The sequence below is a fragment of the Lemur catta genome, chromosome 4 (assembly GCF_020740605.2).
Source record: "Lemur catta isolate mLemCat1 chromosome 4, mLemCat1.pri, whole genome shotgun sequence".
NCBI lineage: Eukaryota > Metazoa > Chordata > Mammalia > Primates > Lemuridae > Lemur > Lemur catta.
In genome coordinates this window covers 27,156,887-27,171,733 of record NC_059131.1, presented here as the reverse complement: position 1 = coordinate 27,171,733, position 14,847 = coordinate 27,156,887, and the positions used below count along the sequence as shown (strand labels likewise).

General features: G+C 37.6%; 1 protein-coding gene across 4 annotated transcripts in view; it reads left to right on the top strand.

Annotated features, from left to right (window-relative positions):
• EIF2AK2 (eukaryotic translation initiation factor 2 alpha kinase 2) overlaps window positions 1-11,178 on the top strand; it is a 33,462-nt gene extending 22,284 nt beyond the window's left edge. For all 4 annotated transcript variants that reach the window (XM_045549403.1, XM_045549405.1, XM_045549404.1 and 1 more), the window contains exons 11-16: window positions 120-278; window positions 1,739-1,919; window positions 5,047-5,175; window positions 9,645-9,743; window positions 10,759-10,812; window positions 10,892-11,178. In XM_045549403.1, the coding sequence (XP_045405359.1) occupies window positions 120-278; window positions 1,739-1,919; window positions 5,047-5,175; window positions 9,645-9,743; window positions 10,759-10,812; window positions 10,892-11,017 (748 nt within the window). In that variant the 3' untranslated portion in view covers window positions 11,018-11,178. The remainder of the gene's footprint in view (window positions 1-119; window positions 279-1,738; window positions 1,920-5,046; window positions 5,176-9,644; window positions 9,744-10,758; window positions 10,813-10,891) is intronic.
• The last annotated feature ends 3,669 nt before the right edge of the window (window positions 11,179-14,847 follow it).

Below are 14,847 nucleotides of genomic sequence, written 5' to 3'. Positions count from 1 at the left end.
GTGGGAACCAAACTGTTCAATAAGGGAGTATAGATAGTGGTGTCCTGTTACATGAGGTGTTTTGTAGTCCTTGTCAGGGGTGTATCCTGACACTTTCATGTTCTGTTTCTTTTAACTAGGAAGGTAGAGCGTGAAGTAAAAGCGCTGGCGAAACTTGATCATGTAAATATCGTTCACTATCACGCTTGCTGGGATGGAATCGATTATGATCCTGAGAACGGTGGTTACAGTACGGAGAATGGTGACTCTGAATCTGAGAACAGCATGAATTATTCAAGGTAATTAAAAAAAAATTATCCTAGCCATAACAGGATGAAACGAAACTATCATTTACTGTGTGAGGGCCACTGGATGAGGCCATTAATCATCACATTTCATAATCACAACCACCTCCAAGAGACACTGTTATCTTTCCATCCTGCAGGTAAGGAGACAATGACAGCCTTTTCTTTGCTCCTCTCCAGACTCCAAACTTGCTCTTGAAAACCTATTTTACATCCTAAGTTGTTTTTAAAATCTCAGGTTTAGCTTTCCTGACTCCATTGTTGAATGTATAGTTTTGCTTCTGTGCCTGGCTTCAGTACAGGTCGCAGATGCAATCTTGTGAAGAAAGTTTCAACATGCAGATGCTGCATCTGGGGACTCCCTCCTCAGCTGCCAACACTTTTCTGTTCCTCTCTTCAGCCCCTGATTGGTGTGGGTAGTCAGGGGATCTCTTCGGAATGCAGCTACACCACTTATGGTGGGTGGTGGGCAGTGAAAACAACTTTAAGACAATAAGCTGTGGTGGGAGCACCCCCACCTTGCACCTCTCATGTTTTGTCTCAGTTAAGTCACTGCCAAAGGACTGGAGATTCCTAAGAGCTGACATCCACCTTTGAAAGTCACTCAACCTTTCTTGGGGACAGTCCTCTCACTGAAATCCTGAGGCCACTGGGGGCCGGTTCACTGGTTGGCTCCTGACACCAGCCCCATCTCCATCCTGTGTAATTGAGAACTTTATCATCAATTTCAGGAGTTATTGACCATCAGCATATAGTACTTTGTCAGCTTTCAGCAAATTCTTGACTACCTCTTCCTGTTTTCTAGCCAACATATATATAAAGAATATAAATTGATATTGAGGCCGACTTAGTCCAGAAAAAAATATAAAACATGATTAGCAAAAATCAATCCACTAACTTGTATCTCACAGCAATTTGTTGACACTTTTAGAGTACCTAACCCATGCTGTTGTTTTAGGTTTGTTTTTCCTTTACCTCTCTCATCTTAGACTACAGTCCCCATGATGGCAAGGACAGTGTTTAACTCATTTTCTCACGTGTAGGTGCCTGTTCTGTACCTTTCACAAAATAGATGCTCAATAGATTGACGGTGAATTAAACTGTTTCAACGTTACACTATATAATAATGAAATTTGGTTTTCTGCAACTCCATTATATTAGTGCTCCTATTCCTATGTATTAGCAAAGGTGATCAAGGATCTTTAGCAGTAAAGAATGGGCAGGCTCATACTTTATAAATTAGCTTAACAAATAAAGCTCTGGACATCTGGGAAATTATGATGTAAATAAAAAATGGCTTATTATATTTTGATTCAAATTTATAAAATTTAGATTTTTGTTTTGAGACATGTTTTGGGGTTCTTAAGAATATAAGTTATATATTTTTTAAAAATGTATTTTTTATAAGTTAATTTTCATTGTTACTTTTAACATACTGTGAATTTTATATCCAGACCAGAGACTAAGTGTCTTTTCATCCAAATGGAATTCTGCGATAAAGGGACATTGGAGCAATGGATTTATGACAGAAAAGGCAAGAAACTAGACAAAGAATTGGCTTTAAAACTCTTTGAACAAATAACGAGTGGAGTGGATTATATACATTCGAAACAGTTAATTCATAGAGATCTTAAGGTAAGTGGAAAAATGTACTTTGTTAGTTGATAAATACAGTATAGTAATTTTTAAATCTATCTTCATTAGTTTTAGAATTGTGATTGATTGATAGTCATGAGGAAATAAAATCTCTTATCCTCTGAGATTAGAATGGGTTCGCAGCTTGCCCCATTACCATCCCATAGAACTACTCAGAAGATTTCCAGGGCTCGTGCACTTGTGACAATGAACCCTACAGGAAGGCCCCATTCACTTCTGGTCCTGTTTGGCTGATAGTTGTATCTCAGTTGACCATTAGCTTTCATACATTGAACATTTCCATGCAAATGATTACTGTGGCCGGCACAGCCGATTGGCGACTCCGTCCTGCCTCTTCTGGTCCTCAGGCCTATTTGAAAGGCAAAAGGGACTCTTGTCTGTTGACTGTGGCTTTGGGAATGTGGTTCCCTAATCTCTCCATTACTCTTGAGGGCTCCTGGGTCCAGAGTCTGGTATTTTCTTCAGCCCCATGTTTAGAACATTTTAGTAATCTAAACCTTGGAATATGTATCATCACTTAGTATTTTCATTTTCCTCTGGCTTTCATGGTCTGGACAAGCAGTTTTCCCATTTTTCCTTCTCATCTAAATGAAGGAAGAAGAGAGAACAGCTTTTCACACTCTCTCCTGCATGCTGTAGTCCCTGGGACTTGCCTGCTCCAATCACAAGCTGGCCATGCTGAATCCTATCCCTTTGCTCATGTTCTTCTCTCTTGGGACACTCTTCTGTCTGTCTCTTGTGGTCCCAATTCCTTTATTTAGCTTTTTCTGATCACTCTGGATCTGCCTTTTTCTGTTCTAGGCAGAAGTACCTTATCTATGTGGGTCTTGGCTATCTGCTCACCCTGCCTGTCTAAAAGTCAGGAATAAGGAATGAAGCAAAAAATTTCCTTGAGAAAAATAAGTGCCCATGTATATAGTTGTTTGTTGGGCCTGGATAGGAATTAGTGGCCTCTAAAAGGTATTGCTTCCTTGGTCTGCCCAGGGGCTGGATATCCAATGCCTTGTTGTTTGAGTCCACCTGGTTCTAATATCTCTCTTTAATAATATCTGAAGGTGTTCTTTGAAGTTGGAACATTATCAGGACTATGTGCAAAAGGATAAATTTAGAGTGATTTTACCTTCCCTTTGGAATAAATCATTCATATATTTAAATAACAAACTAAGCACAATTTTTTATATATACAATAATTTACAAATAAGTACAGAACTTTAGGTGTTAACTTCCTGGCCCTCCTCAGAATAAATTAGTGAAATTCTGACTGGTGCCCACCTCTTGTCTGTCAGCTCTCTCCTGTATGCTGCACTCTCGGTGCCCTGGGTCATGTCTATTTGCAGAGAATTTTTGCTCTGGGTGTCAAAAGTCAGACTTTAATACTGAGCCTTCTTTCCTCTTGTACAACTTTTCTAGCTCTCGCTGCTACAGTTGCTGATTTCTTTCATCTGATAGAAGATGCAAGTGAAGAAGTACACTTTTTGGATTATGCTTTGCAAAATAGCAGCTGTAGGTGGCTTTGCCAGACAGTGGTCTTTCTCCAATGTAGCCCTTCTTATGAAAGTCTCCAAGTGCTCACCGCTTCCTATCAGAATCTTAAGACCTGAGGCACTGGCAAGGACACAGGGGTGTCTGGACTGAGGGCTTCCTGTCTAAGGGGGCTTTACTGGAGAAGGTTCAGTCTCCTAAAAGGCCCAGACTCTTTGGTCCTCCTTGTTCCTGTGCCTCCTACATAAAGTTTGCACCCTTTTTTCATGCTCTGCAGCCCTGCATTTTGTCTAATTGTACTATATAACTGATTAGACAAATGTGGCATTGTTTTTTTTCTTTTTAATGACCGATAAAAAGTGATCTCATATTCTTACTACATAGTCTCATCCAGCTTAGATATTTACATAGTATCATAAAGTCAGCCTCCTGTTTCTCAGAGTCAGGTTATAGCCTTGTGTTGGACTAGCAATTTCATATGCAAACCCAACATATTCCTACGTTGTAACTTGAATATAGCATAAGAACATTTTTCTCTCCACATCCACCCCACGCATATCTACAGCCTGCCATCTGTATTTTTGGCGTTAGGTTCCAATCTAGCTGTTATTAATTGAATTCTAATCTCACTGCTAATTTCTGCATGGGCCGTCTTGGCTCCTGCTTTAGCCATTGCTGGGCTTGTGAACTCTTCTCTCGGTTCCTTTACTGGACCCTCTCCTAAGTGTTGTTATTCCATGGAGTCTGTGTGTGTATAGCCCAACATTGTTTTGAAAGTCTAGCCTTTTCCAAGAGTGGCAAAATATTAATGTACTTACCCACTACCTTCCTATTTTTATGGTCTTTAGAATATTGTTCAATATCTTCTACAAAGCTGTGGAATGGGGATGACCACTTCTCATTCTGTTCCTCCTTTTTTTCTTTTTAAAAAAATGTGCTTAAAGAATTGCATGGAAGAAATATTTCAGTGCTGGTTATTAGCTTCTGGTTAACTTGGTATGCTTTCTAGGTGGGGGGCATATGTTTGATGTTTGTTAAGAAGTTGTCAGGGGCTTGGAGCAATTGACATTAAAAAGGCCCTCAGGAGAAATTCTGCACAGGATGATCTGCGGTACTGAGATTCTCATTCAGAGAATCTCAAAATTGGCAAGGATCCTAAGGGTGTCTGCTTCAACCCCCATCAGACCTGGACTCACATGTACAACCTTTCCTCAAGTAGATGTCCAGCCTTGTCCTGGGATGGAGGACTCTCTAACTCCCCTCTTGGGACAACACTATTAGGATATTAGGATGCATTAAAGCAACTCTGTTGGTCATTTCCACGCTCTAATCCTGGATCCATCCTCTGGGACCTTGCAGAGTGAAGTCACCTTTCACTTGACAGCTCCTCAGATATTTGAAGTCAGCCATGCTCCAAGCCACCTCCACTGTCAGCTAAAAAGTCCTTTCTTCCTTCAGCTGGCATTTTAAAGACCAGTGATGGTAAATTCCCTGACTTGGGTTACTTGTGTAAGGGTAAAAGTTTTATAAGTAAATATACAGATAGCCATTGATAAATATGAGTTGGACATGTGATATTATGTCAAATTGGTACATACAAATTACATATTGGTTTCTTCCATAGCCAAGTAACATATTTTTAGTAGATACGAACCAAATAAAGATCGGAGACTTTGGACTTGTAACATCCCTGAAAAACGATGAAAAGCGAACAAGTAATACAGGAACTCAGGCATACATGAGCCCAGAACAGGTAAGGCCCCTTTCCTTTCTGTCTATATATATTTTAGTTCTTTTATTTTTTCAAATGATAAAAAGAGTAGACACTGCTTATGAAATTAAAACAGTTCAGAGTAGATGGAATAAGAGTTGAAAATTCCCCTTAACTTTCCTCTCCATTCCTACTCTTCTCATCCATTTGTTCTTTATCTTTGTAGATAATCTTCTGAGTTATAAAAACACACAAATACACGTTCACACGCAGACATTTTTTTACATAAACATATGCATGCATTCCTTTTTACAAGGAACTATTTTGCGAGAGTTACATCACAAAAAAACATTACAAAATAATAATGTTATTTTGTGACTTGATTTTTTTCACTCAACAATGCATCATAATCTTTCCATGTCAGTACAAGTAGATCTACCACATTCTTTCTTAACAACTGTACTGTATTTCAAAGTGTAGAGGTACCATAATTTCTTTAACTGTTTTCTTACTGAAGGGTATTTATTTAGGTTGTTTACAACTTTATACATTTACAGACATGTTATATGTCTTTCTCCTTATCTTTGGGTCTAAGAACAAATATTTCTATGATAATCTATGATAGATTGCTTGAGGTGAAATGATTAAATAGAATGATAAGTATATTTCAAACTTGATAAATGCTGCCTAATTGTTATTCCAAAAAAGTGATTCTGTTGATACTCTCCCCTCAAAGAGTATGAGAATGCTGCTTTATCACACTCTCAATCAAACTAAGATACTCGCAGTCTCCAGTTTTGGCCAAAGTGATGAATGAGGAGTATGTTGCTATTTTAGTTAGCATTTTCCAGCTTTTTATTAAGGGATGCCATCTTTTCATGCATTTACTTACAGTTTTTTTTGCAAATTCTCTATTTGTATCCTTTTCCCATTTCTCATAATCAGGTTGTCTTTTTCTAACATCCTCATAAGAAATCTTTATATATTTTGTGTGTTGATTCTGTATCTAACTATATTACAAAATTCTTCCCCTTGACTGTCACTTCTTTGTTTACAATGTTACTTGTGGCACAGAAGCTTTTAACTTGTCATATTTATCAATACTTTCTTCATGGCTGTTGGGTTTCACATTTTTATTTTGGAGGCTGCTCCTACCACAAGATTATAAAAATATTTTGGTTTTGCTAATGCAGAAAATTAATTCTAACTTGAATTAATTTGTGTATATACATGAGGAAGGGATATAATTTGATTTTTCTCATGTGAATATGCAATTATTCCATCATCATTTACCAAACAGTTCATGATTTAAAGTGCTATTTTAAGAAAAATTTATAGAGACAGAAAGTAGAAAACTTCATTGAAGTTATACCTAGAGGAATAGAGGAGTAAAAAGTTGTTCAATGGGTCCAGTTTCTGTTAGGGGTGATGAAAATTCTGGAAATAGATAGTGTTGATGGTTATACAACATTGTGGAGGTACTTAATGCCACTGAATTGTACACATGAAAATGGCTAAAATGGTAAATTATATATATTTTACCACAATAAAAAATGCTATTTTATCATATATGAAATTCCCACACTTTCATGGGTCTGTTTCTGGATTTTGTTCTGTTCCATTGATTTATATTTTTCTCTTTAATATTATACTATTTTAATTATTATAGCATTATAAAATAGGTTTTAGTATTTACACTATAGGACCTGCCACATTATTTTTCAATTTTAAGATGCTCTTAATTGCTCACATTTGTGATTCCAGTGAACTCTAGAATCATCTTGTCATGTTCCATAACTGGTGTTGAGATTTTGGTTGCAATTGCATTAAATTTGAGGATTCAGGCCAGGTGCAGTGGCTCATGCCGGTAATCCCAGCACTTTGGAAGGCCAAGGCAGGAGGATGGCTTGAGACCAGGAGTTTGAGACCAGCCTGGGCAACATAGCAAGATCCCATCTCTACAAAAAATTTAAAAAAATTAGCCAGGCATGGTGGTGCACACCTATACTCCTTCCTAGCTACTCAGGAGGCTGAGGCAGGAGGATTGCTTGAGCCTAGGATTTCAAGGTTACATTGATCTATGATTGGGCTGCTGTACTCCTGGGAGACAGTGCAAGACCCTGTCTCTGAGAAAGAAAAAAAAAAAAGAGCAATCCTCTCACCAGGAGGTCAGCGCATCATTGGGAGCAATAGTACAACTTACCTCAAGGCCATTTTTATATTCTTCAATGAAGGTTTTTTGTTTGTTTGTTTGTTTGTTTGTTTTCCTATTATTCTTTGGGCCCAGAAAGCTTCAATGAAGATTTTAAAAAATTTTTGTCTTTATGAAGATGGTTTATATTTGTAAAGTTTTCTCCATGATACATATAGTGTTTTGCTATTAAAATGAGATTCCTTACATCTAATTGGTTATTAGGGAAGCTATTGATTTTATTGATTTATTTTTTGAGACAAGGTCTCACTCTGTTATCCAGGCTAGAAAGCAGTGGTGTCATCATACTTTACTGCAAGCTCAAACTCCTGGGGGCTGAAGGGATCCTCCTGCCTCAACCTTCGCGAGTAGCTGGGATTACAGGTGTGTGCCACCATGCCTGGCCAATTTTTCTATGTTTTGTAGAGATGGGGTCTTGCTCTTGCTCAGGCTGGTCTGGAACTCTTGGCCTCAAGCAATCCTCCCACCTGGGCCTCCCAGAGTGCTAGGATTACAGGCATAAGGCACTGCACCCGGCTGAAGCTATTGATTTTTAAAAATGCATTTCTTTCTTTTTAATTGTGGTAAAACATATATATAACACAAAATTTACCATCTTAACCATTTTTAAATGTATAGATTAGTGTTATTAAATACATTCCCGTTGTTGTGCTATCATCACTGTCGTGCGTACATCCACAGAATTCTATTCATTTTGCAAAACTGAAACACTGTTCCCATTAAACAACTCCCCATTGTCCCTCCCTACAAACCCAACAGCCACCATTCTACTTTCTGTCTCTATGAATTTGACTACTCTAGATACCTCATAGAAGTGGAATCGTACAATATTTGTCCTTTTGTTACTGGCTTATTTTACTTAGCATTATGTCCTCAAGGTTTCTCCATGTCATGGCATGTGTCAGAATTTCCTTCCTTCTTAAGGCTGAATAATATTCCATTGTACTTATATTCCATATTTTGTTTACCCGTTTATTCATCAATGGACAGTTGAGTTGCTTTCATCTTTTGGCTATTGTGAATAATATTCCTTGTGAACATGCTTGTATAGCTATTGATATTTGAATATTGATCTCATATTAATATATAGATTCATTATTTTAATAGTTTTTTCTTTTGGTTGATTGCTTATTATTTATTTTTCATCTTTTGGGTTGTTTATCCTATTTTTCTTTTTGATTATAAATGCCCTTTAAAGATGATTTTACAGATAATATAGCTTTCAAAATACCTCTACTGTTTTGCTATCCAGTAATAAATATACTGAGCTGTCCGATGGTTTGAGAGTCTAGAATGGACAGGGCACCTCCTTCTTCCTTTTGCCAAAATTTAAGTTTTTTGTGGAGTGTGAAAGTAGAACACAATAGGAGGCTAATGGGTTCTTTTAAACTATCACTTTATTAAATATCTCTTGCATCCTATACTTCACCCTCAAAATATTTTTTACAAAATTCATCATTGTGCTTTTCTTTTTATTAGGTGTTTTTAAAATTTAAAAAATTTTGTTGAGAAATATTTATACACCATAAAATGTGTAGATCTTAAGTGTACATTTTTTTGAGTTTTGACAAATGCATACACCTGTGTAACCTCCAAGCTTATGAGTATGTAGAACATTTTGCCCACCCAAGAAAATTCCCTCAGGCTCGTTTTTAGTCACTCCCTCCTTCCCACTGTCCAGCGGCAACCAGCACGTGGATTTCTATCACCAGAGCTTAGCTCTCCTGTTCTTTACCTTCATGTGAAAGGGAATCATACAGTACGTACTCTTTTGTATTTAATTTCTTCATTCAAAGTAATGTCTGTTGGAAAATCTTTGTTGTTGCTTATACCAGCAGATAATTTCGTTTTATTGCTGAGTAGTAGTCCATTGTATGAATATGCCAACAGTATGTTTATCCATTCGTTTGCTGATGGATGTTTGAATTATTTCTAGTTATGGAATATTATGAATAAATATGCTATGAACATTTGCATGCAAGTCACCTAATGGGCACTGTTTTAAGTGCTTTACCTGCTGTATCTCATTCAACCCCACCATCAGACTCTGAGGTTGATACTATCATTATTCCCATTTTACAGTTGAGATCATCTCCATGTTGATGGTTAATTTACACAGATAATTCAGCTATTCAGTGGTAGAGATTTGAACCTGTGCAGTCAGACTCCACAGATCTTGCTAATAAACAGACATTGTGTGATATCAGATATTTTAGTCAAATAACTTTTTTTGGTTTTAGAAGGCATGGATATTTATGGAAGGTAAGCAACAAAGGTGAATATATTTTGGTTTCTTCAGATTTCTTCACAAGAATATGGAAAGGAAGTGGACATCTTTGCTTTAGGGTTAATCCTTGCTGAACTTCTCATATGTGGCACTTCTATGGAGAAATATAAGGTAAATAGTTTCAATCAACAAAATTTATTGACTATCACCTTCAAAGTGCTGCTGCAGTTATTGCCGTTGTGTACGGATGGGCTTGAACATACTAGTACCTGACTACAAATGAAATGAATTTTCTCTCTTTCAAGTTTTGGCAACCATCTTGTTAAAGACCAAAAACTTTTATTTTCTGTGGAAGGTGTGTATGTCTCATAACACTCCTATTTGAGTCACTCAGTAAAATTTTACTGATCGAATACTTTCCGTTAAGACACTATGCTAAGTGCCACAAGGGTTATTAAAATGAATGTGCCTTATTCTCAAGGAGCTGATTTTCTCAAAGGAAAAATACTATAAATGTTTTAGGAGAAAGCATAAAGTCTATGGAAGTAGCCAGGAGGGAGATCTTTCCAGCTGTAGGGATTTAGGTTTCATGGAGGCAGGTAAGCTGGGCTCTGAAGGATCAGTTGGCTTCTAATAGTTCAGAATAGAAGGGAGATTCCAGCATGGAGACAGGGATGTGCAGAGTGTATTCGGGAACAGCAGGCACTGTAGTTTTATCGGAGTATGTACGTTACAAGGAAGTGATGGTAGATGGAGCTGGAAAGACAGGTTGGGGCTAACTTGGGGAAAGAATATGACTTTCTTGTTTAGGCAGTGGGGAGCCACTAAAGGCAGTGGGCAACTGAATTATCTTACTCTGGAGCTCAGGAAAGAGGACTCACTTGGAGTCAATAGCCGTATCCTCTGCAAAACTGATAGAAAGTACCTATCGCATAGGGTTCGAAAAAGGATGAAGGGAGATAATGAATATGAAGCACTTTCCACTTCACACTGTAATGTCAGGATAGTTGTTATTATAGATTGGGGCCAGGGTGGGTGGAAGGGAATCCTGCTTGCTTCTTGGCCAAAGAGACTTTCCCAAAGATCTGGAAATACCCTAGATTTAGAGTATCCTCAGCCTTTAGTGCTTTCTGTTTGTTTTTCCTCCCAAGTAAATAATTTCCTTACATGTATGTTTTATTTTCAGATTTTCGAAGATCTAAGGAATGGTATCTTCTCAGGTGCATTTGATGACAAAGAAGTAAGCACTTGAAAATAATCCAGAATTTTATTTATTTGAATGTTTTATTTCTCAGTATTGACTCTCACTATCATTACAGAAAATTCTTCTAAAGAAATTACTCTCAAAGCAACCCAAAGAGCGACCTACCACATCTGAAATACTGAAAACCTTGTCAATGTGGAAGGATGATGCCTCAGAGAAAAAGAAACGAAACACACGTTAGGGCCCTTCTAAAAAAGTAGCCTGTTTCTGTTACGTGATATTCCTTTAATCATCTAAAATCTCATAGGGAATATCAGTATGAATTTACCTTTTGTTTTCATTTCCACTTAATTTTTTACTACTATTGCAAAACCCTGAGACAAATAAAAGCCTTCTCAAATATGTGTGGGTTAATTTGATTGAGACCTGTGTTAATTTCTTATGGCTGCTGTAACTAACAAATTACTTGGGGGCTTAAAACAACACACAATTATTCTTACAGTGCTGGAGGCCAGAAGTCTAAAATGAATTTCACTGGGCTAAGGTTTTGGCAGGGCTGTGTTCCTTTGGAGGCTCCCATGATGCATCCCATGTCCAGTGTTTCCTGAGTAGGCCTCAGCCACATGGGTCTGCACAGTTTTACCTGAACAGGCTTTTGCACTCAATGGCTCTCTCCTGTGGTTTCTACCTGAAATTCCCCCATCCTGTTTTTGAGACAGAGTCTCGCTCTGTTGTATGCACTAGAGTGCAATGGCACAATCATAGCTCGCTGCAACCTCAAACTCCTGGGCTCAAGCAATCCTCCTGCCTCAGCCCTCCTGAGTAGCTGGGACTAGAGGCGCATGCTACCACGCTCAGCTAATTTTTCTATTTTTTGCAGAGATGGCATCTTGCTCTTGCTCAGGCTGGTCTCGAACTCCTGGCCTCAAGCAAGCAATTCTCCTGCCTCAGCCTCTCAAAGTGCTAGGATTACAGGCATGAGCCACTGTGCCTGGCCTTTTGTTTTTTTTTTAAATGACAGCTTTGTTGAGATATAACTCACATACCATACAATTCACCTATAAAGTGTACAGCTCAATGGTGTTTAGTATATTCACAGAATGGTGCACCCATCGTCACAATCAATTTTAAAACATTTTTCTTACCCCAAAACGAAACCCTATACCCATCAGCTTCACACTCCATTTTCTCACAGCTCTAAGGAAACATGAATCTACTTTCTGTCTCTACAGATTTTACCATTTTGGACATTTCATAGAATCATACATATGGTCTTTTTCACTTAGTATAATGTTTTCAAGGCTCATTTATGTTGTAGCATGGGTCAGTCCTTCATTCCTTTCTATTGCCAAATAGTAACCTCTTTTATGGGTATATCATATTTTATGTGTCCAATTCATTAACTGATGGATATTGGGTTGTTTCCATTTTTTGGTTATTATGAATAAAGCTACCACAAACATTTGTGTCCATGTTTTATGTGGACATGTTTTCATTTCTCTTATTTGTATACCCAGGAGGAGTGCAGGGTCATATGGTAACTCTGTCCTCATTCCTTTGCATATCAAAGCTATATCTATCTTTCAGAACCCAAATTCAGTGATACCTCTACAGTGTTCCACCACCTCCCACTAAAAATGAATCTTCTCTCTAGCACTCCCATTGTTTAGTGCCTCATTATTGTGCTTACCAGTTTGTCTTGGAGCTTGGACATTCCTGTAAGGCTGCTTACCTTGTTATACCGGGAATTTGTGGAAAGCAGGGGGGCAGGTGCTCTTATTTTTGTATACTCCAAGGCAGCCAGTGCCCTGTCCTGTGGAAAGCAGGGACTCTGTAAGTGCTTTTGAATCGGTGTAGTAGAAATGTTTAAGAATTTCATATGCTTAATTCTACAAAATGTGTCTAATATTAAGTAATAATGTTCACTTTCAAATTTCAACAATTAAATGTTTGGCAAATAATGCTTGAAATAAATGTGTGTAAGGGAAACCAATTTGGCATATTTAAAGTACTTAAATTTCAGAAGCTACAGTATTTTGGTTTTTTAGTTAAGAAAATGAGACATTTTAGAAATTCTAGATAGGGCTGTGAAAATAAATGTTACACAATATAAACAAAAGTAACTGACAATGACATGTTAAAACTTAGTTTGCTTTAAAGTTTCAAATTTCATGTGACTGTTCTAAAGCAAATTAAAAAATTCTTTTCAATGTTTTGCTTCCTTGAGTTTTCATTATTGTCTAGTCATGAAATCATGAAAGGCCTATATGAATAAAAATAAGTTTTTATTCATATACATATATATATATATATATATATTTTTGGAATGTGGTCTCTCACTATGTTGCCCAGGCTTGAACTCCTCGACTCAAGGGATCCTCTTGTTTCAGCTTCCCATACCCGGCTGAAAGTCTGTATTTTAACCCTAGATAGATGAGAATGGAGCGCTATTTCCCCAGTATCTAAGGATGGTCTAGTTCTAGCCCCAGGCCTATAAATGTAGACCACAATCCTGGTGAAGTCATGGGTTCTATCAACATTATTACAACATTTTCAGCATAATTATCATGAACATATTCAAAATATTTTAGGCCACTGAACAGATGGTGGGTTGTCCCCATATTCAGTAAGAGAAAGGGAAGCCAGCTCCTGCCTAACTCTATTCCATCTGAAATTATCCACATGGCTTTCGGACTGATTGTTGGTATGCTGGCTGAAAATGACAGGAAAAGATTTAACTGTAATCCAAGGGAAAGATGTACTCTTTTGTTTTAGCTACTAATACAATTTTATTATTTTTAAACAAAAAACTCAACATTAAACAACAGTATTCAAACCATATAAACTTTAAATACCTTATATATATATATTTACATTCATAAAAATAATAACTAGCTTTCTGGATGAAGAACTGAGGCCCAAAAGTTAACTAGATTAATGGTTCTCAAGCTCTGCTGCACCTCAGAATCCAGGGCAGGATGCCCAAGCCACAGCAACCAATTACATCTGAATCCCTGGGGTAAGACCCTTGTATTATTTTTTAAAGCTCCTCAAGTTAAACTGAAGAACAAGTGAATTAGGTCATATTAGGTCAGAAACTAATACAAGTTATACTATTGATTATCTTAACCTATGCAAGTGTAGGTTAGCTTTTGCTATTTCTTGTGTATGCTGTTTCTAATAAAAGGAAGAAGAGGTCGATCTCTTGCTCAATGCACCTTGAAAGGTGAACTGTAACATCAGACAAGTGAGATCACAACTCTATCCAAAGAACAGTGCTGCTCTACATTTATAATAACCTATAGCACTAGCTCTTATCCTCGCGTGCTTATGGGACTCATTCTTGGGACTTTAAAATAAATACAGATATTCAGGAACACTAGTTAAATCAAAATCACTAGGGGAGACACCTGAGCATATGAACTTTTTAAAAGGTTCCTGATTTTGATGCCTGACCTTGGATGGAGCTCTTTTATAGTGTGCCATGTGGTATGTCCTTACTTCAAAGGTAGAAGTTGAATCAACACCTGCTAGGAATGTTGTCAAGGGGGTTCCAAATTCAGTAAGTACATAGATCACATGATACTTAAGGTTCTTCTCAATTAAGTTTCTTTAGCCAAAAAACTTACAACAGATCACTTACAATGGATATATACATAGCCATGAAAACTCACGATTTTCCCAGAAATATAATTATTTTGTCTCTAAAACTGATTAGAATTTCGTAGTGTTAGTGGAACATTGCCTCTGACATCAGTCTTATTGAGGGGAATACTTTTCGTCTCCTCCTCGTGCTTGGGCGAAGGGAAGGGAACTTCTTGCTCCTTGGGAGAGAGAAGGATGGGAGAGAGAAGGGTAGGAACAAGTTCTCTGAACCTCATTCATTCCTGGTGGGTTCCCTAACCATGAACGCTAAGTAGTGGCAGAATGCAAAGATGGGCTCTGCCCCAACAAGGCAGAGGCCTGCAGTTCCCTCCAATCAGGGAGAAATATTAGGAGTCTGATTGGAGAAAAGATCAACCTTATTCCCTAATTCAGCTTCATCACTGATAAAGCTGATATTTTTAGCTC